The 24,187-nt window shown below is 39.0% G+C and overlaps 1 protein-coding gene across 3 annotated transcripts in view; it reads left to right on the top strand.

Moving 5' to 3' along the window:
• Window positions 1–24,187, top strand: part of DCLK1 (doublecortin like kinase 1) — a 321,063-nt gene that overhangs the window by 229,898 nt on the left and 66,978 nt on the right. For 2 of the 3 annotated variants that reach the window (XM_019736467.3, XM_019736468.3), the window contains exon 6: window positions 15,164–15,258. In XM_019736467.3, coding sequence (XP_019592026.1) covers window positions 15,164–15,258 — 95 coding nt within the window. Of the gene's footprint in view, window positions 1–15,163; window positions 15,259–18,999; window positions 23,891–24,187 lie in introns of those variants that run through there. The other variant, XM_019736471.3, reaches the window with a different exon arrangement.

Below are 24,187 nucleotides of genomic sequence, written 5' to 3'. Positions count from 1 at the left end.
TTTGGTCTTAAAACTGACATGAGTCATTTAGGTTGTTCTTGTTTTTGAGTTTTGTTTTGTGTTTTTGGTCTTAGGTATAAGGTCTGTTTCACTATTAAAAGGGATTATTGATTAAATGATATAAATGTTGAATGGGAATTATTAGATGATCATACATCAAAGTGACAGTCACCTGGTTTCATCAAGACAGAGACGCTCTTAGGGAAAAAGACCTGTATGTAGGGCTTGTCCAGAGGCCTTCTTGTATTCAACAGCATGGACCCAGAGAGATGGGAAAAGCTCTCTAGGCTGGAGCTCCAAGGCCTGCCTCTGGCGTCATGCACCAGCTGTTGCACTATTGTGTGAGTTACAACCTCTGTATTTAAAAATGGAGGTGCTATCATCTGGAAGTAAAACTGAAACCTTGGAAGAAGAAACTCTTTTTTTTTTTAATTAAAGTTAATTGAGGTGACAATTGTTAGTAAACTTACATAGATTTCAGGTGTACAATTCTGTATTACATCATCTATATATCACATTGTGTGTTCACCACCCAGAGTCAATTCTTCTTCCATCACCATGTATTTGATCCCTTTTACTCTCATCTACCACACCCCTCCCCCCTTACTCTCTGGTAACCACTAAACTATTGTCTCTGTCTATGAGTTTTTGTTTCTTCATTTGTTGGTCTTGTTCCTTTGTTGTTTTCAGTTTTATATACCACATATCAGTAAAATCATATGGTTCTCGACTTTTTCTGTCTGACTTTGCTTAGCATAATAATCTCAAGATCCATCCATGTTGTGGCAAATGGTATATAAGGCATTCATACAACTCAGCAACAAAAAAACAAACAACCCAATTAAAAAATGGGCAGAGGACCTGAATAGACATTTCTCCCAGGAGGACATACAGATGGCCAATAGACATATGAAAAGATGCTCAACATCACTAATCAGAGACATGCAAATAAAAACCACAATAAGATATCACCTCACACCAGTCAGAATGGCTATCATCAACATGACAAATAATAACAAGTGTTGGAGAGGCTGTGGAGAAAAAGGTACCCTCATACACTGTTGGTGGGAATGCAGCCGCTATGGAAGGCAGTGTGGAGATTCCTCAAAAAATGAAAAATACAATTACCATATGACCCAGCAATTCCTCTTTTGGGTATCTACCCAAAAAAATCTGAAAACATTTATCGGTAAAGATATATGTGCTCCAATGTTCATTGCAGCTTTATTTACAGTGTCCAAGGCATAGAAACGACCAAAGTGTCCTTCAATAGATGATTGGATAAAGAAGATGTGATATATATATATACACAATAGAATACTGTTCTGCCATAAGAAGAAGGAATTCTTTTGGCTGGATAGCTAGAGTACCCAGCCCAACTTGGTTCTCTAAGTCACCTTCTCCTCGGGGCTTTACTGATTACAAGTATTCCCTAAACGGGTTTCCAAAGACCTTTTCCTCTTTTGATGCTCTATCTGAGTGGCAACAATGGGCTGCCACTGTCCCCTTCCCACAGCATGGCCTTCATCATAACCAGTGAGGGAATAAGTCTCAGAATATGGCTGGCACTTGAGGTGCAGCTTGTTCACCCTTCTAGTTGAAGGGTGGGCTGAGAACTCCTCCCTAAATATGACATAGCTCACCCAGATTGGATGAACCCTAAAATGAGACACTGCTAAAAGGTAAGGTAGTAAGATCCAATGTTTAGAGTGCATAAATATCACTTGGGAACTCGGTAAAGTTTGTCATCCCTATCATGCCCCCTCAGATTCTAAGACCATAAACCTGTCTGTGGTTTAGCAAATATTCCAGGTGAATCTGATCAGATAGTCTCTAGCCAATAGTTAAAGAAACATTCAGTTAAGGAAGTGGTTCCCAAAGTGTGGTTCCCCAGATCAGTAGTTTCACCATTACCTGAGTACTTGTTGGAAATGTAACCTTGAGCCTTTCCCTGGACGCACTGAATCACAAACTCTGGAGCTGGGGCCCAGCAATCTGCATTTTCCTATGCCCTCCAGGTGAATCTGAGGCTCACCCAAATTTGAGAACCACTGAATTACAGACAACAAAGGGGAAATGAATACAGGAAGTCAGGTGACTCTGGATAATCTGGTATGAAAGTTGTGGCTTACTTATCTTCACTTACTGGCGTGATAGACATGACTTCCTTTCTACCTCCTTGCTTGCTTCTGAGTGGCAAAGTCCATCTGTAATGGCTGCAGCCCAAGAGCAGACGTCTAGACACCTTGAAGTGTAGATCAAGAGAGCAGTGAGCATGCGAGAGTGACCGATGCCAGCTTCGTTTTCTCCGTCCTTATCATGGCAGCCTTCAGAGAACCACTCCCCTGGGAGAGGATAGACTTTCTGCCTGAAGATCATCCCTTCCCTGGAAACTGATACTGGGGAAAGTCTTTCCCTTCAAGAGACACAGCACCTACATACAGAGATGTGGACCTCCAAAATGACAGTGATGCTGGAATTGCTGCGTGTAAAACTTCCCTGGCAGACCTTAGCTTGTTCATTAACCTGCCAACATGTTAAAACTGAGCTCTTTGGAGGCTCTTGGACAAAGACTATTTCTCATTTTCCCTGTCCTTTAGGATGAACTCCCATGGGGCAGTAAGAGAGAAAGATGTCATGGGGCTTGCCAGCCTTTTGCCCCTAAAATCTTGTCTATTTAGTGCCATCACAGAAGGATGTGAAGGAGAAAGAAGCCCCACATTAACTGAAACATTATCAATACAACTGAAAAAAGATGAATATTAAAGAACAGAATTAGTCCTCAATCCAAATCAGCTGTGACATTGATAAATTTTACTTAATCTTTCCTCTCTTCCTCTTAGTATATATACCATGAATTTTAAAATATCAGGTGTGTGTGGGGGGGCAGCATTTAATAATGAGTGATTAGTCAAATTCTTATGCCTTTTGCAGTACAAATATTTCAAGAGACTCAATATACACTCTTGCTATTAATTTTTGTTGTTGCTATTTTTGTTAACAGGTTTTGTTTTTGAGACTTGTAGGCAGTTAGATGTTCCTGGGTTTGTATGGAAGTTTCTTTTCTGTTTTCTTTTTGTCCCCATAAGTCAAGAAAGGTAGGGGATAGGTCAGATTATTGTGCACAAGTCAGAGAATAGAATCATGAGACCTGGAACAGATACTGTCTGCTGCTCAAGTTCCTATTACAGATGTAAGAAAAATGTCCCCACACTTTCTGTCTGTCTGATTATGTGAGCCAAGATTGAATGGAGGGAAATGGGAGGAAAATATGGAGAGAGAATTTTTGCAACTCAGATATAACCTTGTAAATAGTGAAGAGCCTGTTTTACCCCAAAAAACAATCTAAAATTTGAATTAAAGTAAAAAGAATCATGAATTTAACCTTAAAAAGACTTAAAAAAATGAATTCATTAAAAAATAAATACAGGAAATTATTTCCCCTTAGAGTTAACTGGTAACAGTCACTATTCAGCATCTCTAAGATTATATAAATTTTATAAATATAATGTATTTAATTATAATCTCATAAATATAGATGGCTATAGCATTCACCAAAAGTAATTTCAGAAACTCAACAAAGCAGCTAGGCAAATGTATTAAATGCATTTCTATTTGTTACTGCCAACATTTGGAACTATTGCTTTTGGAAGTTTAAAATGGATAGGACACGTTACCTCAAAATCGATATATTGCTTCAAACAAGCATTTCTATTTTCTATTGTTTCCCAGAAGCTCTTTTCAACTCTAGTGAAAACCTGGTTGGTTTGACCAGCACTAACTTGGAATTTATGATTCCAGGTACGGCATGCCAGGTAGTTTCGTTTCCATAAAGAAAGTGAAATCCAAATCTATTTTAAAATCAGTATGTTCTTGACAAACTACCTTCATTCAAGGTGTCTTTAACCACCAGGTCAAAATTAATCAAATAGCACTGATCCCATTTTGTTTCATATGAGTCTTTTATGCATATAAAATTTTCAACTTCTTGCATTTGGATCTAGAAGATATTCCATAGAACCATTTCCTGGTTATGTAACAGCTTATCACATGCAACGACTGTCTCTTGAGTCTGACTTGCCATGAAATCTTACCACCTTCTTCTCCGTGATTCTAATTTAGAGAGGGTTTACAGAGCAGTGGGACCCAGTCAATCACAAATGCGTTGATGATACCAGTGACCTCAAGACTACTTCCTTTCCCTGGGATGGAAGCCTGGGGTTCAGGAAGTCCAGTGATATTTCCATATCTTTTCAGTTGCAAGTATGGCTGCTGGATGTCAGGGGAGCCCCTGCCTTGGGCCCCTCTCCTGAGCTAGTCTAAGTTCCGTCTCTACTCAAGTATGGCTCTTACAACCAGTGGAAAGGAGCAGTGAATTAGCCCAATATTAATTGCATCATCATTTTCTTAAAAGAGCCTGATCAGTGTTTTAATAAATACTGAAGATAGAAATTTGAGTAGTTTTACTTTCATACCTCTTACACACTGATGTTGTCCCAAACCCCAATCACCATTGTGAACCTGACTGTTTAACATTAAATAATCTTTGTTTTTCCTCCTAAAATATTAACTTAAAATTTAAAATAATCTCTGCTTCCGTTTTCCAATTTCTACTTCCAGTATCATCTTCCTGCATTACACAGAGATTGGAGCATATTATAGAGTTAAGATTTGCTCAGTTTTCATGCCATGCTACTGTTCATGATAATATTGTTAACATATATTTAAATGAAACATCAGGACTTTTATCTCTTTGATCTTCTTTGATTTTCCCAATTGTCTCCCAACAGCAAGCAACATGATATTATTATTTGTTTTGTAATAATATAATGCATTTTTAGAAATGCGGAAGCAGAGGCGAGGCTGGGGCAATTGCCTGTGCCAGAGTCACAGCGTTAACGGTGGCAGCACAGGGCTGGCACCTGGGGCTTCCAGACACAGCAGGCTGGCAGTCTTTGATACCTTTTTTTTCTCCTCTGCTTATTAAACTTTTGACCTGCAGGAAATAACTAATACAGCACCTGGTGTAACATTGCAATATCCAACTTCATAACACTTTGGAACAGAAGCCTAAGTATGAGTGCCAGGCACCAGCTTCCTGCAGGTGAAATGATTCACCCCAGCTTCATGATGTATGTCAGTGGGAGACAGAAGCCTTTCCATGTAAGTCAGTGTTAGAACGAGATTGAGAATCTTCTATAAATCTTTTCTTTGTCCTGTACCCATTCCTCTTCTTGGAACTAAAAGAAGTTAGAGGTGATTTATTAATGTAAGGTGTTCAATTACACATTCAGAAATATCAAGCATGAGTCTGCCAGTGTCTGACATTTGCTAGGCTCTGACACTGTAGAGATGAAAGAAACAGCCTCTACTCTCAAGAAGCATACAGATCAAGCCCCCTAAATAATTTATAGATAACATAATTCACATACCTGTTGAATTATCGTTAGTATCCATAACAGAGAGAGTCCAAAGAAGGCGATTGGAACTAGAAAAAGAGAGAAACCAGAAGCCTTAATAACACACAGGAAAATAACGATCCCCAGACAATTGCATGCTGAGACATCGAATGTGATACCAGTAAGAAAGGGGAAAATGGTTTTAGTTGCTTCTTAAAAGAAACAAGAAAATATAAAAACATTATAAAGAGTGTTTAATATGGGTTGAATCTTTATTCATGCGTGTTCATCTTTGGAAGACAGACTTCACATAAAATGTGTAATTTAAAAGAAATTATTTTAAACAAATTTCTTTTTTTTTAATTGTATTCGGGAATATTGGGGAACAGTGTGTTTCTCCAGCACCCATTAGCTCCAAGTCGTTGTCCTTCAATCTAGTTGTGGAGGGCGCAACTCAGCTCCAAGTCCAGTCGCCATATTCAATCTTTAGTTGCAGGGGGCGCAGCCCACCATCCCATATGGGAATTGAACCAGCAACCTTGTTGTTGAGAGCTCGCACTCTAACCAACTGAGCCATCCAGCCACCTCTCTGGAAGTTTAGCTGCAGCTTGTTGTCTTCAATCTAGCTGTGGAGGGCGCAGCTCACTGGCCCATGTGGGAATCGAACCACCAACCCTGTTGTTCAGAGCTCGTGCGCTAACCAACTGAGCCACCCGGCCGCCCAGCTGCCCCCCCAAATTTCTTTATCTGTACAATAATTTATAACAAAACATCTCCAAAATAAGACTACAATATGCACTAATTTGATTTCAATAAGAAAAGATAAAGTTTAGTTTGCTTTGTATTATTTTCTTAATATTAAAAGTATAGGAAAACCACATTTATCTATCTTGAATTTTCATTGATAGAGTTCTCCTTAAAACTTACAGATTTCAAAATGTTGACCTCTTCTGGATCCTGTAGAAGATCTTTGGGGTTTTCCATTTGTTTGTTAGACTGATTATTTGTTTGTTTTAGAGGTTTTATTTCTACTTAGATCGATGGCCAACTTTTTCTCATAGAGTGACACCCTCTATTTAGAATCTCTCTTTATAGAAGCCTTGGCAAACATAACTGAGCCCCCAGTGGGTACCTTACAGTTCATGAATTCAAGCATGAGCTGACGGACTTCTGTGCCCTTCAGAAGCATTTAGTCTAAGGTAGAAACACTCCTGTCAACAACCATTCACTCAGTATGCGTTGAGAACCCACCAGGACTGGCAATGTGGGGTGCTGGAGATGCAAGGATGAATATTTGACAGAGGGAAAAACTGGGTGCTTTAGTAAATTACCGTCTGCCTTGACTGAAGCACCAGTCCATCCTTCCCGGGCTTAACACTTACTTGTATGTGACTGGAAACCCTGACGTCTTTTTACTTATGCTATCCAAATTTTACTTTTTTACATAAAAGTATTTTATGCAACATATTCAGATAAGAATCAAAGCTGGGGAAGCAAAGAGAATTTTAATCAGCCTACTAGTTCCGTTTGTCAACTTTTTAAATTTATATCAAACACCTTCAAAGGCAGATTGCTGGCTATTAATTTTTAGTTCAGTGTTTTCCTTTGGTCTAGAGATTTCATCCTAGTACATTCTCTGGAGGATTATTTTTTCTGCTTTGGGGTTCCAAGGGAATTGCTGAAAACAGACTGCACCAAGAAAATCAAGAGGCCTGATGACTCATCATTGTGTCTAGAATTTCTTTTTCTGCATATAAAGCTCAGTAATTCTTCCCCTCTCTTTCCCGGGCCTTCTACTCCTACTTCTCGCCCTCAGCAGGTGAATATCTCCAAAGATACTCTTCAAAACTTTGAACATTTATCTTGACCCACTGTCTATATGGGGGCAGCAGCCTACCCCAACTGCTTTTATAAACCCCTCTCTGTTAATGCCTCATGTTAACTAAACAAATATTTCCTGAGCATATACTGTTTTCCAGGCATGTATTAGGTCCCAAGATTATGAAGATGATCGATTAAACCACAGTTCTCGCTTTCAAGTTGGGAGACAAACATCTATACCACTTACTGTAACAGTGTTGTGTTATAACAGCCCAGCGGAAGAATGGGTTAAATCTCATTAACTGGGTCAGAGAAGCCTTCCAAGAGAAAAGGACTAATAAATTGAGACTTGAAGGATAAGAAGAGCCAGGAGGACATTGCCACCTGAGTCAAGGCAAAAAGGCATGAAAGTATATTTGAGAAACAGATGCCAGTTCAATAAAAATCAATGATAGAATAGGAAAGGGTTGGAGACGATGGTGATAGCTCAGTTGCTTGTGGTCAGATTGCACAGGGCCACGAAGGCATGGTTTTGTTGTAGGTATTACGGGGTGAAAGGGGATTTATAGTGACTGTGATTTTATTTTTATTTGAATTTTAGAAACAGTGGTGCAGAGGTAGAGAGGATGGCTACACGTGAGTGGCTAAGGGCCTAGAAGGCTCCATGAGGCCACTGCTGTCGTCCTGGAAAGAAACTGATGGGACAGAATTTAAACAGCAATGTGGGGAGTGGGGGAGACTTCAAAGGGAAATGAAATCAGGAATTTAACTGGATATGAGGCCAGAGAAAGAGAGAGGAACCAGAGACGAGGAACAGATTTGTCAACTGAGGAGAGAGGCAGGGAATGTGTTCCATTTGAGACATGTGGAGTATACGTTGCTTTGGAAATGTTTAGGAATAAGTAATGGTGTTTAAGTCCGATTCGAGCCCACAATACACATTTGAGAGACCTTGGCATATAGTAGTGATTTAAACAATAGGAGGGTAAGCTACCTCTCTCCCAACCCCAGTGAAAGATTTATAAAGTAAAGATGACAATGGGACACTGGGGGACATCTGCAGTTCTAAGAGCACATCCGAGGAGGCAGAAGAACCATAAGAGTGCAGTGACAGAAGTCCAAGGGGCAGACAGCTTTGAGATGGAGGGAGAGACTAGAAATGTTCAATGCTGAGAAGTCCAGTAGCATGAGAACCAAAAGGAGGTCATAGGATTTGGCAGCAAAGACACCACTGGGAACCTGTAGCAAGACCAGAGGGCGGGGGGCATCCTCTGGGCATGGTGTCCCCTGGGGGTCATTGTGGGACTGCTCCAGGGCTGACTCCCAGGCTTAAGTCTAAGGGGAGGCTGTCCTGTGATACCTGGTAGGGTGGGGGCAAAGCACCCACCAGGCGACCAAGGGGGCCGCAGAGCCAGCCCTTCAGTCCCAGGACCTTCATCCACCTTGATCCAAGGTGCCCTCGGCACCTAATTCCCTCATGATAACCACAGCCTGTTCTGGAATCCCCACTGACACATTTTCATAATTTTACATCGAAGGATTCCAGATGATGCTGTTTTAATGTTGAATTAAACATCTTTTTCCTTTTACCCTCCCCTTCTACATCGAATTTGTCACCGGTCTCCTTGGCTCCTCCTCTGTCATGCTGTTCTAAGACTCCGATATCTCACAGGCTATAAACACCGCTTGCTAGCTGGCCTCCTCCCTGCACTGGTCCTCTGCCCCTTACCTCTGCCCTGCACACCAAGGTCAGATTTGTTGCCCTTACTTTCTTTCTGCCAATAAAGTCTCAGCTCCTTATTCTCCTCTGAAGAACTACCTTGATTTGGCCACAGTCTTCCTTTCTAGCCACATCTGCCACTTCTCCTCTGGATTTTTGCTCTATTCTATAAATCAATTCAAATTTTCACCAGATACCCCTTTTCTTTCTTTTTTGTTTGTTTTGTTTTTGTTTGTTTTTTGTTCTTTGTTTTTTGTTTTGTTTTTTGGTTTTAAATTTATTGGGTGACAATTGTTAGTAAAATTACATAGATTTCAGGTGTACAATTCTGTATTACATCATCTATAAATCCCATTGTGTGTTCACCACCCAGAGTCAGTTCTCCTTCCATCACCATATATTTGATCCCCCTTACCTTCATCTCCCACCCTCCACCCCCCTTACCCTCTGGCAACCACTAAACTATTGTCTGTGTCTATGAGTTTCTGTTTCTCATTTCTTTGTCTTGTTCTTTTGTTGTTTTTGGTTTATATACCCAGGTACCCATTTTCCATCTCTAACCATTATTGCTAGAAGCCTTCCTCTGTTACTTTAGCTGTCAAAAGGGCAATTTGACTCCAGTGACCTCTGTGAAATGTTCCCTGATCACCTCACTGTTTAGGGTCTTTCCTACCTCTAAGATCCTGTGCCGATGGGTTTGGCTCCCAGTGTACAGGTGAAATATTGTATCATCCTACTAGGCTGTTAGGTTTCTGAGTGCAGGAATTCTTTACACATTCTGCAGTGCTTCCACATTCATGGTAACTGTTGGGTAAATGTTGAGCAGCTGAGTGAACGGAGAAATACTAGGATCTGTTCAAGTTGCTTAGATTTCCTGAGGTTCAAGGGCCTTTTGTGTAAATGTTTATTTAAAAAAAAAATCATAGAGCCATGTCCTTTTCTCCATCCCCACTCTTTCTATTGACTTCCCACTTCCTATTATTCTCAGAAGATAGTCCCTTTGAATTGGACCCATTGTCTCAGTTTAAGACGAGAATGTAGACAAATGGAGAAAGTCAAGGTTCCACCTCACCTCTCAGCTGAGCCCCTATGAAGACAGAATTAGGAAAAAGCATCTTCTCCCAAGAGTCTCTGCCTGCCATTAGATAGTTATCTTTTTCTCTTCGCCTCAGTTGACTCCATCTGTTTTTCTTTCTGTTTTTGTTTCTCTCAATAATGTGACAAGCAATGGACAAAGGCTGGGAAAAAGACTTAGAGTATCTACAGCCTCCTCCATGATCAGAGAGTGAAGGAAAATCCTAGGCAAGCAGCCAGATCTCCCCAGCAACGTGCCTGAATCACCACCCCACTGAATACACAGTCAGACACCCATATGTATACAAACACGTTCCCTCCTCATAAATAAATGAGCTACCTCAAGTGCAGAAAGAAGATAGGGAAAGGGGAAGGTGGATGTCCATGCCCCAAAAGTTACTTACCTTGTAATTAGATGGTCTTGCTTGGAGATTGCTTTAATTTCAGGATGAGTCTGAGACATTTGAACATTTAGCTTTCACTTGATGTCTGAGACTTAAAAGAATGCAACTGTAAAGAGAAGAACACTTTAAGGTCACAAAGAAGTTGCTAAACTACTGTATACGTGAGCCTAAAGTCATTTAAAAGGAGCAATGAATTAATAAAAGTAAGCCAAGTATTTCCAAATTATAGAATGTTTTAGTAACTTTCACATTCAATGATAAGTTTTGGGTCACAGGGACCAGCGGATAGTCAGGCACACAGTAAGTACATGCTGTGTGTACCAACTGGTTGATTACAGAACCCCAAATTCATGGCTCCAATGAGTAACATAGAGTGGGATCACCTATCTTAAATGAAGGAAAAGGTGAGGCGGGATCCGTCATGAGAAGTAATGTGCCATGACCAATCCATACTGTTGTGTCCTTGATGGGACTAGGTGGCCAAGTTGAAAAAAAGAGAGGACTGTGGAAGAGGGATGGTAGAAGTCAGATTCACAGACTTTTTCCCACAGCTCTTTGGTGGCCAGATATGTAATTGGGTCCTCAGGGGATTGGTGAATAATCCAGCCTAAAGTTTAGCACCTGTCATTCAGGAAGTAACAAGCGGAGCAAGAGATAGAGGGTTTAAGGAGAATATACCTAACAGATCTGAGCAAAGGAAACCAGAACTGGGTCTAAAGGGGTGAATTTGATAAGCACTTTAGTAATTCAGACGTTAGTGACTTCAGCCTGAAGTAATTGTTAGGCCTACTTTACCATTTGAAAACAACCATGTGAAATTAAATGTTTCCCATTCGCGATAAAGAATTGTTTAATAAAGCCCTCTGTAAAGTAAGGCCATTTGTTAGTTGCATTTTAATAAGTTCTGTTAAATAAGTGACAAAGCCCTTTTTATTGGCATTCAGGGACTTCTGGTATTACAGGATAAAAAGCAGCTGAACTCAATAAGTATGTCAAACTTACTTAGGAAATAAATTTATTTATTCCGACAGTGATTCAACAATAAGGTGTGGGATGTTTTCTGGGTGTCAAGAGCCATTTTAAGAAATTGCTAATGCTTTTTACGTGGCCAAGAGGAAGAGTTTGAACAGAACTCTGACCCTAAGAATACAGGCCGTTCCCAACCTTCAAGCAGGTTGTGTTCCAAACATGTTTGATTATAAATGACTTGTTTGGCAGTCAAGCTTCATTTTTCCAGAGAGATGAGGCACAAATAGATGCCTGAGCTCAGTGGCTTTAAATGAAGGATGCAGGTCCGAGTGCCCCAGTGGACAGAGACCATTAATTTTGAAGCCCTACATTATGCCGCCCCTGCCTACCCCTCCTGCATCCTAATTCATAAGGCTCTGTCATCTGCTCCTGTCATCTGCTGAGCTAACTGATTTAGGTCTCTTAAGGCATCACACTTGCTCCCTCGTCCATAGCCAGCCATGAAACAGGTAGTCTCTCACCTTGGCACACGTCTCCTTTATCGTGCTTTACCCTCCCTCACCTGGCAAACTCCTACTAATACTTAGGTTCTGGCTCCATTATCCGCTAACCTTTCTGTATGGCGTAGGCCAATCTTGACCCCACAGATTGTTAGGATTCCAACAGCAACACCCGCTACTTCCCCTCTCAAAATACTTTACTGTGATGACTAGTTTGGTGACCTGATTTCCCTGAAGGCTAGAAGGTTGGTGAAGAGCGCATTTTTGGATTGCCCAGATTAGATCTCCAGCTCTACCCTGTATCAACTTGCTTATCATCTTTATGCCTCAGTTTCCTCATCTGTAAAATGATACTGCCTGCCTCAAAGTTATTGTGAGAGTTAAATGAGGATATATACATACATAGATGTACATATATACACACACACACACATATATGTGTGTGTGTATATATACATACATCATACACAAACACACACACACACACATACACACACACCAGGGGTGCCAAAAAAATGTATACAATGGACATTTTGGTTGACGTTGCTCAAGCACTAGTTCTCCATAATCAGAAGTGTCTGGACGCTGATGGTAACCACTTTGAGCACCTCTTGTAATTGCAGAAGTCAAACATGACTTGTATTCATCTTTTGTTATCGGTATATATTGAGTATTACAATTTTAATACAGTTTTCCTTTCTTAAAATGTGTATATATTTTTTGGCACCCTGTGTGTGTGTGTGTGTGTGTGTAGTTTAAGTATATTAACTTCTCCATAGAAAATAAATTCTTCAGTAAACTGAGATGCACACATAATGGGCACTTACTAAACACGCTTTTTGTTATATTATTTTGCTTTTTAAAGCAAGGTGTTCCTAAAGCTATTTTCACTTTCTTTTTTCACTTTTTCCCCCATTGACTTGATAAGAGTAGTCTCAATATTTAAAACTATCAATACTGGGGGCGACCAGATGGCTCAGTTGGTTAGAGTGTGAGCTCTGAACAACCAGTTTGCCAGTTCGATTCCCACATGGACTAGTGAGCTGCGCCCTCCACAACTAGATTGAAGACAACCAGCTAGCGCTAAACTGCCGGAGGGGTGGCTCAGTTGGTTAGAGCACAAGCTCTTAACAAGAAGGTTGCAGGTTCAGTTCCCACATGGGATTGTGGGCTGTGCCGCCTACAACTAAGATTGAAAACGGCAACTGGACTTGGAGCTGAGCTGCGCCCTCCACAGCTAGATTGAAGGACAACGACTTGACTTGGAGCTGATGGGCCCTGGAGAAACACGCTGTTCCCCAATATTCCCCAGTTAAAAAAATTAAAATGTCAATACTGTGTTTGCTTCCCCATTTGCTCATTTTCCCCCAATCTGTGTAGCCTTTAGGTGTGACATAAAGACGTAAAGTGAGCAAAGAAGATATTGCATTCTTGAAACCTGTTTTTCAGCCATATCCTAGGTATCTCTTGCTTATTGGTTTATTAGCTGTAGATTCTGCCTCTACCCACAGCTCTTTAGTCTTTGCCTATTTCACAGCCCTTTCCTTAGAGGTTACTGGCTGGGAAGTCCAGTGCAAAGAGGCCTGAGCATCAAGCTCAGTACAGAAAGGACTGTAGGATGTAAGCAAATTAAAGCATTCTCAGTGCTTCCTACTTCAAGCTGTCAAAGAAAGAAAAAAAAAGTTTGTGGTTTTTTTTTTTTTTTTTGAGTCACCAAATACATTGCAAAGGCAAAATTACATATTAGTGCAATGTGGGTTATATTACATTTTTTAAAGGTCTTTGGAGATGACAAAACAAAGACCTTCCCACTTTCATGGGCCCTAATAATGTTTTGTGCAAACACTGTGTATGAAAAATCAATAAACATCCTACTGTACCACTGAATTTTGTGAAGATGTACTTAGTACTCGCTAGTTAGCAGGCTTTAGAAGAGTTACTGTCATTTTGATTTTCATATGAGTCATTGGGTCTCTTGCCCCCAGAGGCACTTTGTTATGATTCAGCGCAAAGTACTGAAAGGGCTCCGGCTTCCGGGAGTTAGTGGTGTTGGGGTGGGGGTAGCAGTGGCTCCGGGTTGGCATGAGGCTTAATTGACACCTTTGATGTAGCCTAAGACAGAACCCGAACCTCCCACTGCTGGTTGGGAGACGTCAGCCTTACGCAGAAAAGGCATCTGCTGATGAAGCTTGCGTCTCATTCAGTCTGCCTGGGAGCAGCCTTAGCCATCCTTAACTAATCCACCTGCTTCCCTCCCATTTCCCTGCGCTGGGCTAAGTGCTGGGAAGCGATTTTGCCTTTTGCCTTAGTTCAAACACTAAGACTGTGTCCATGTTAGAGCTCATAGAAGGTAAGTTAAATGCATTCTTGCTCTCACTTTCAGAAAATGTTTCTTATGTACTTTCAAGGATGTGTGTGTGTATGTCTCATGGCTGATTCTTCTTCACTGACTGTGGATGTAATGCATGTAAAAATGTTCTCATTTTTATGGGTAAGATAATGGTGACATTATATATCTTTATAAACTCATTTCTTTAAGGGTATTTTATTGTTACTCAGAGAAAAGAATTGCTTACTTGAGTTCTGTGGCTTTGATTCAGTTTAGTGATAATGTTGTATGAAAATCTTAATAATCAGGTAAAATTGCAGTGATTTAAACCTGTTAGAAAGCAGCTTTTATTTTTCAATCATGTAAAGACAGATGGGGAGGAATTCCCGAGTGTCTGTGCCTGTTACTTTGTCCTGTTGAGGGCAGGTCCTTCAGAGTTTAGGCTAAGGAGATGTAAAGGGCAGAACTGGATGCAGGAACTTCTAGAAGTCAGTTCTTAACTATAAAAAGACAGTGATTCAGTTGAACAAGTCACTGAGAATATCACTTGTGAAGTGTGCTGATATGTACTCCCACTGGGTGTTACTGGGAAGCTAAACTAAAGAATTAAGGATTAATCCCATGGAAAACGTCCCACATCCCCCAGATCCCTTTTGGTTCAGTTAAAGGCATCATTAATATATTCATTGGGAAAGTTGTGAAAAGTACAGTTTAAACATTTTTAGCAGGCTTTAGGAGAGTTACTGCTAATTAAACACAGGATTAATAAAACAGTGAATTTCTGAAGAAGGTATTCCCTGAAGCTTTTTCTCAGGACCACAGATAAAAAGGTGTCTGGAATTTTAGCAAATGCTCCTCTGTGGTTGTTTATTTCTCTGAGAAGTTGATTTGTCCTGAAATGTCCTTAACGTGCCATTTTTCCTCTCTGTGATTCTTTGTACTTCTAGTCAATGGAACCCCTGGTAGTCAGCTCTCCACTCCGCGCTCAGGCAAGTCGCCCAGCCCATCACCCACCAGCCCAGGAAGCCTGCGGAAGCAGAGGGTAAGGAAATAAGCCAGCTTCTTGCTTACGACCTGTCTGAGCCTTGGTGCAGAATGGCACAGGTGCCAACAAATAGCTCTCTCATAATAGCGCTCTTGTCTCTAAGTAATAACCAGGTGAAGGCAGACGGTGACCCATGGCAGGGCCTTATTATGGCCATGGTTTCTCTTAGCTTGCACTCAGGGCTTTTGCTTTCTCTGTAAGCGTTTCTAAATCTGAACTCGGAGAAGAATAAACGGTTGCTGCTTCATGTATAAACACCCCGCTCTTTTTGTCCTGTATCACAAAGACTTGGCTTTACTGGCACTGGTTTGTAAGCTTCCTTAGTTATAACGAGGAAGCATCATTATTATCAGCCTTCCTTAAGGAAGGAGAAGGAAAAGTGTCATTGTTGGAGGGGTCTGCAGGGTGGGGAGTTGCTTTGTGGCATAGAATGGTGGTCCAGAGTGGCTTAGGGTCCATGGAGCGGGGGCTGGGTACATATGACATGTGCTTTTGTGGAGGAAACCCACACTGAGCACCATGGTTTTCATCCCTACTTATTTTTTAGCTTCTCGTGTAGTAATGGAGAACTTGGCTGAGCTTGGAGACAAAAGTCAAAAAGTTACTGGAAACTGTTAGCTTCTCCATGCTAAGGAAGGGAGTGAGGATTAGCTCTTCTTTCACAGTGGAAGACAGTTTTTAATCCCCTTACAACTGACTGTTTGTCTTTCCCAGTAATACCAAGGCAAGACTGAAAGGAGTGGGAAGGGAGGAGGGGAAGGTGCTGCAGAGCAAATGGAAAGCCTTTCAGTGTTCTGATTTCACAAGCGAGGTGGGGAGGAAGACAGGTGCTTAGAAGGAGTTATCATGGTGCTCACTGAATATTTTACTAAGCAAGGGCTCCTTGGAGCCTTCTGAACTCAAAGACTAGCTCCTTGAATTTGGTTTCTTTTATTATGTGTTTTGAAATGAGACTTCTAAGTTCCATAAATTTAAACTCTAACCAAGTTGGAAGCTCCTCTGTTCAAACCTCCTGCCGAGGCTTTGTCTGCACTCCACCGTCTAAAAGTGGGGGAGGGGGATTCAGTCAGTCCCCAGTCCCTTTGGAGCCAGTCCCACCAAATATCAGGTCGTATTGTCTTTCTCCCCTGATCCTCCTGGCATCAGGCTTGGCCTGTTGAGATTATTTGATGAGGCCTGGGGTTTGGCACCAGCTCCTCCACTAATTGGCTGTGTTATCTCAAATACGTCTGTCCGTTACCCTCTCAGACTCAGTTGGAAAAAACAAAAGAAAAAAAGATGCTCTTTCCAGATAGAAAATCCAATAATGCTATTTCAGTTCCATCTGAGTGTTTTCACTGTGGTTTTCTTCTTGCAGTCTACTTTTGCTTTTTAACCTACAGGAGTCATAGTGAACTACTAAAAGAAGAATTGGCCAATTTAATTTCATCTCCTAAATGTCTATCCTTGAATGGAGGAAGGCGTAGTAGGGTGATTGTTTTCTTATAAATATTACCCAGTGAGGTCCCCATCTATGGGAACAGCCACTATATATAGCAGAGACGGGGTCCTTTTTCACAGAACATTCTCTCTTTTGAAGTGTATACTTTGGAGAGTACACCTGGCATAGACATTCCTCTTTATCCTTTGAGGTTATATAAACTCAGATTCAGGATTTAGCTCACGCTTAGTTGTGGAGATTAAATTAGAGTGATTGAGAATCCCTGCCATAGATCTGAGCTTCTCTCCCCACTTGCTTATTGTGGAGAGCTCTGTCTTGGGGACATTAAGTGCTTTGTTCAATGGTACCTTTGTTTGCAGAATGAGGCCAGAATTTACTTCTTCTGCCCTCTGTATTTTCTATGTCACTATTATTTTGTCCAACTGAGGCAGAATATTTCCTTCCAGCTACTAGCAGCTGTGTGCCCAGTGGCTTACGTAATTAACATTGTCAGCACTAGGGAAATGATAATAAGGGGTGGTTCTCTTATAGATACTTAATTTTGTCATTTAAACCACCAGCGCAAGCAACACAATCAAGAGGGGAAAACAACCCTATTTGTTTTAGGGAGATAAGGGTTAATTGTCATGTGAAAACATTTATTAAGCGCAAGTTGTGAGCAGAGCACTGGATAATTCACAGATGGCTTAGTTTCTAGGCTTTAGAATTGGGTCCATAAAAGAATATCCTCCAGTCATGCCCCATGTCAGTGGACGGGTACATTCCCACTCATGCCCCATGTCAGTGGACGGGTACATTCTCAGCTGTTTTAGCAAGAGGAACTTTCAACTTGGTGTGGAGGCAACTTCATCAAATAACCCCTCCCAGTTAAAATGGGCCTTGAATATCCCCCCAAAACTAATCCTATTTCAAATTTGGCTAATGTTCTTCTCAAATAGTTGGCTATACTCCTATGCAGGAAATACTGAAATAAGCAAAAGATGGCAAGTGCTAAAAGAAGACATTTCAATGAATAAATTAACTCTTTTTATTGCAAATTGGAAAACAGTAGCGACTTCTATTTTTCTCTCTGTGTTGCCTAGCAACATGGACAGGAAAATTACTTGGCTGCCCCCCAACACACACACACACACACACACACACACACACACACACACACACACTCACACTCACACCCCCTACCTCATTTTAAAAGACAGGAATGTAAGTTGTTTCTTTAAAAGCAATATTGAGAAATTTGACCACTTTCTTCACAAATCAAACATATTACTTATGATGATTTAATCATATTTTCGTTTCTTCCCTTAAAGTCATATTTCTTTATGTTATCTCTCTTAGAATAGTTATGTACAATAAGAGTTTGCATGCCAGGTATTTTTCTTCATAAAAGTATTGGTGTCAATGTACCAGGAAACCTCCCTATTTTTACAAAACAGTTATTTAAATTACTGTCTAGAAGCATTTGACTGGTCACAGAAGCAGATAGTGGCAGATCTTTTTCATCCATGAACTTTTTTGGGTCCCATTTCTTAATATATCAGAAAGAAATGTGTCGTGTAGGTTGAATGAAGCTCCCCATTATACTCCCACGCTGCTGGCTTTTGTGGATTATCTGATCACTCCGATGATGTGAGGAGTGGGAGGTACAAAATAGAAAAGAAGCCAGGATTCTAGACACTCTGCAGATCTGAGCTGGTTGCCTGGTTACCAACAGAGAGATCTCAGCAGAAAGGGGCAGAGAAGAAAAATGGGGAAGTGATAGGTGAGTGGTTGGGGAACCAGGGAAGAATATTGGGAAGGGAGGTAGGTCAAGTCTACGTTCTTTCTGTCTTCCAAGCAGAATTTGAAAAGGCAATGTTCATTGGGTTTATGCAATACTCAGTGCATCACTTGAGTTGCTGCTCTGGGACCAGAATTTGCTGAAAGCCAGCTAGGGCTCCTAATAAGTTATTTCGAGAGGTAAGCATGTTCCTCTTCTACCCAGAATAGGAAGAAAGTGTTCATGGAAGACTAGCCTAGACGCATAGAAGCATTGATAGACCTCAGGGGCTGTAAAATTCAACTGGACACAAAGGAAGGCAAAAGCTCATGAGCAGTTCAAATCAATAAGGCAAAATATTTTTGTCTTTTTAGATGGTTTCTCAATATTATCTTTCCTCATTCAAATTTGGTGACGCTAAAAGGTCTAGTGATATTAGACATCAGGGATGCTATTCAGTATTGCTCCACTCCTAAGAGAGCCATGGGGCACCCAAGAAAGCCAAGTAAACAAATCTATACTGCCCTTCATCTTACAGGACCTGTACCGCCCCCTCTCTTCGGATGATTTGGATTCAGTAGGAGACTCAGTGTAAAAGAGACAAAGGAGCAATGTATATGGTTTGTGATTGGGTGAAGATTTCACATTTCCTAAGCAAAAGTCTAACAGCAAAATACACAAAAAAGTTTTGCATACTTTGAAATTATGAAGCCCAAATCATATAAAAGTAAATATATAGGCATTTTATATTCATGATGTTGATCCTTGAAGCAGATTGATTTTTATGCCTCCTACAATGATTTGGTTGGGGGAGCTTGAACACAAATGCACTCAATTGCTGAGGTTTTTGGGCAAGGCCTGGCTCCAGATAACTTTCATAAATAGACCCAATCAATATTGAGTATAAGAACACACTAATGATGTAGTACTACAGAATCATAATTTCTGTGTGGAGGGTTTTCATTTTAATCACAAGTAGATGTGTAGATACATTTTTCTATACTTTCAGTCAAGCAGATTAAAATGGCACTAGAAGACATTTTTTCTTAAAGTTAAATTCTTTTTAAAATTTAGATTGCTGGTTTTTTAAAGGTCCTTTTACTACAAAATAATAAAAGTGTTTAAGTAGATTAGATTTTTTTTCTTCCTAGTCAGTAGACAAAGCTACTTATCATTTTGTGGGTTAATAGAATTGAAGAAAAACGTCAAGCACACACCCATAAAGACTCTAACATCAGGCATTAGGAATTTCCTTGTTTTTGTTGTCAAGCACATTTAATTTTTAAACTTATCTTTCATTGGAAACAGCATAAATATAGCTTAAACTACATACTAACATAAATAATTATAAATTGTTTAATTCCTCCCACAACCATATATGTAGTTTTTCAAATGTGTGAAGACTGAAGCTAGGAAACTTTTTTCTTTTTTTACACACAGACCTAAAAAAAATGTGTCTGTACTTCTTCCAAAAATTCAATTTGAAAAGCAAAATTTTTTAAATGGTGCTGTATAAAGCAGGCCCCGAATATCCAAATCTCCATTCCAAGAAATCCTGGATCTTGCTGGTTTCATATGCAAAACTCCTTTTGTGTTAAACCAAGTAAGTCTATGATTATAACCCATTGTTAACATTAACCTACTAATTCTGCTCTTCTAGTCCTCTTTGTAAAAATTATAGTTAGCTTTGCTTAAACATAAAATAATTATTTTAAAATCTGAATGTTAATTTAATGTGTATGGTCTATTGTATTTAAGCCATAGCCTAGTGATCATTTAGTTTTACTAGTTCAAACACTAACAATTTGAGACTTGTGAAGCATGGTTTTGATATTCTGTAGGCTTGACATATCTCAGTAGGTGATAAATTAAAAATGTATGATGCCATTTGGAGGCTTTTACTCGAGTTTTTTTTTCTTCTTCAAATTTTACTTGAAAACTGAATTTAAAAACAAAATGTTTGATTCAAGATGGAGAGAGATTCAGTTGTCATATACTGTTTTAAATGTTACCAATTTATCTCCTTGATAAATTCCTCAACTATCAAATTTTACCATCTGGTTTATAGTTACATATGTTACCATCTTACTTTGCAAGCTAAAAAATATTTCAACGAAAAGAAGAAAAAAAAAATGTTCAGGCAATCTACCAGCATTTGAAAACTTAGCCTTATAATAATTAGTGCCTATTATCCTGTCTGTTGGAGAGAAAGACACTTCTCTGGCAGGTTATTCGAGAACCACAAACTGAACCATTCCATCTTGAAAGAACAGTTCATAATAATACCTGTTCCAGACTTCAGGTTTTAAAACTGTTTCCAATAGCAATGAACAGAGACTCCTGCTGAGATCAAAAGGCTGCTTTGTTTTAGCTGAAACAGTAAACATCTGTGAAGTTGCCTGTGCTGGTGTCTGTTCTAGTTATGTCTTTGTAAAATGCATTACTTAATACAGTTGAGTCCATAAAAGATTAGTACGTATTTGACTGAACTGTCAAAAATGCAAAGAAAGCAGTGGAACAGTTAACTTAAATCTGGTGGGGTCAGATGGTCCAGAACAAAAATAAATTCCAATAATTTTAACTTCCCTGCACTGTCAATCTTATGGACAACTACTGCTTAGAAAGGTCCAATAAATGCTATTTGTTCTGGATAAGTGGCAGATACTACCAATTGATATGAAGCCCATGGCTTTGTTTAGACACGGCAAAAAGAAACTGGACTTGGACTAATTGACGATGGATATCATGGCCAACTTTCCATTCAAGCAGTTCCAAGGGAAATGCTATTCCACAGCATTTAATCTTTGAACATATGACTTTTATTAAAGGACTGTTCAGGGGCAATATATATCATTTACTTTTTGAAACTGAAGTCCCTCAGAGATTGAAACAGCACACCATTTATAGACTTTGAGATCTCTTTCTATGCAGAGCATAATTCCATTATACTATAGCAGAAATTTAAAAAATTCTTAGCAACAAATCAGAAGTTTTCAGTTCATTGGTGTAACCAAATTGATGATTTATAGGCAGTTAAGATTTACTTACTTATAGAATTCCTTTTAAAAAAATTAGACAATGAATTTTAAAATTGTTCTACAGAGCAGGAGAGGACTCCAGCAAAAGCCATGCGTTTTTGTCCTTACAATAAACCTTAAATGTGCTGTGAAGACACTGCTCTAGTTAAAAGTTTGAAAGTTTTTCATTTGCACTCACATTTTTCTTAGACATCACAGAAAATGATATGATACATATTTCCCTGCTTTCAGCATTTATAAATGTAAAACCTAATAATATGTCAAGTGTGAAGTTCAGTGTGAGCTCAAAAGACTGGTTCTGAAAGCCACGTGGTTTGTCTCTTCTTTGTCTTTCTTCATCAGTAAGTGGCGGGATGGGGTGGGGGGTGGGTAAAACCACAATGTTTCTATACTGTCTTAGGCTTTTAAGAGTGTCCGGTCCACCCATCTGTACACATCCCTGTGTTTATATATTGGCTCATCTAAATATTTAAAAAGTCATATTTTTTAAAAACATTTTGAACCAGCATTTATGTACTGCATGTGTTCCCTATGTTACCCAGCATGGTATTTTGGTTGCATCCACTACAGCTCTGTACATGATTAAGCTCTTTTTATTTTTTTTTAATTTGAAAATAATAAAGTCTAAAAACCACATTTCTTAATACAAATGAATGAAAATATAGAATAATGTTCCTGAAAAATAATTCCATCCATTTTAGCCATTGGACTGCGAAATTTTTCATATGTGGCCATATATCTATACAGGTGTGTGGGTATTTCTGTAAATTTGCAGGGCTTAGTGTGTATATGGGTGTACTTATATAGGCCATATAAGTATGTGTGTCTGTATATAGGCCATAAGGAGTAAAGTATGGCATTTGTGACACAGCCTTATAAGTTACTGGCTCTTGTGGAATTATTTGTAAAACCTTAATGTCATACATTGGTTATGTGGCATATTAGTCAGAGCATGTTTAATTTCAAAAGTAGTTTGCTAAACTGGTACAGCAAAACAGTCCAAATAGATGCACTGATTGATTTTTAAAAAAAGATTGGAATCCAGATATACAAAAAATAATTGAAATTCAGACAAATCCAATATTGTGTTAACTATTAAATATAATCACACATTAATGTTTATATTGTTATGTCTCGATATTCAATTATTAAAGTGAATCCTATCACTGTTGTTTCTCTAATGTGCGTACGTATTGATGACTTATAGTTGTCAATCAATATTTACTAAAAAAGTGAAATATTGTTTTATAGAGTTGGGAGTAGTTGAGTACTATACATTAAAACATAAATAAAGGAGAATCCAGCCTTTATTTGATTTGAAGTTTAATAAGAAAGCCAGATAACCTGTAAGGCGATTTTGTATGTTCTTTCAAAACACTGTTCTAAACTGTTGACATATTTTCAGTAGTAACTTTACTATACTTGCTATATGTGTGTATATATCTATGAAACATATACACACTTGAAAATGTTCATTGAATGAATTTACTAGATATGCATACATTTGCCCCTTTGTGCATATTTGCATTAGCCTTGCTAGTGTGTCTAATTGTGCATGTTCGTGATGACTGTATTTGACTGAGATATCCCACAGAAATATAGTGTAAAAATTAGAGGTATATTTAATTCAATATACCAATTGCCTGATGTGGTTTGTTATACTGTCACCTGAAAAATATTTGTAATTTTGTGCCTGTAACGCATGTGGAAAAGATAGGAAATCTGAGGCCCTAGCTATAATTTTTAAGGGTGCATGATGTATAGCGTCTTTAAAATGTGGTTTATTTTAGTAAAGATGATGGATAAATTCCAAGATAGTATAAATGACGCATGTAATACATGAGTGTTTGTATTATATATGGCCACAAAATGTCTTTGAAGCCAAGGTAGTAGGTATCTGAAAGGTCATGGGCAAAGAACTATGAAAGTTAATTTTATTGTGATCTGTGTTTTTTTTTTGGTTTTTTTTTTGAGTTTATATTCATCAACAGCAAGGAACTGAGTTTATTTCTTTTAAGTACATTTCATTTCAAAATACATTATTGTTGTAAATTTGGATAAAATTTTTATGAAACAGTAGACATACTTTCTGCTTAAAGTTTGACTTGCTTGGATGTGTATTCTTTTAAAAAGAGCATTTGGTGTTAAAAATGTTTTAAACAGCAATATGTTTAAATAATCCATCAATTGAGGCCATCAGCAGAGTTTTATAGAGCTAACTGATGAAATGTTTCATTGAACCATCCAATTTTGAAAGTTCCATCACTTTGTGCTGTGGTTTCCTTGTAAAACATTGTACCTTGTTTCACACTGGACCATGTTATTCCTCTCAAAGTTAACTTTGTGACACTTACCACCTTAGAATAACTATATAATAAACAGGAAAAACCACCTATGTTGTTCAGTGAGTTTCTTTCAGAAAACTTGATAAATAGACATTGAAATTGAACTGACTGTGTGGGGAAGTGTTACCTTCATATTCATATTGCGTTTTTGTGACGTAGTAGCATCAGCAAGTGATACTTAAGATACTGTAGATTGGCATCACATGATAGCTAAAATGTAGTATTATATTGACAACAACAACAAAATAAGACCATCTGATGAAGAATTGTGTTTCGGTTGGTTATATTAAAGTTATTAATGCACTTTTCTCTATGGGTTGCCTTAAGGGTGAATTTGTCAGAC

This window comes from Rhinolophus sinicus, chromosome 16 (genome assembly GCF_057876585.1).
Source record: "Rhinolophus sinicus isolate RSI-liver-muscle chromosome 16, RSI-T2T, whole genome shotgun sequence".
NCBI classification, from domain to species: domain Eukaryota; kingdom Metazoa; phylum Chordata; class Mammalia; order Chiroptera; family Rhinolophidae; genus Rhinolophus; species Rhinolophus sinicus.
Note: the sequence above shows the minus strand (reverse complement) of the source record. Positions and strands in the feature narration are given on the sequence as shown.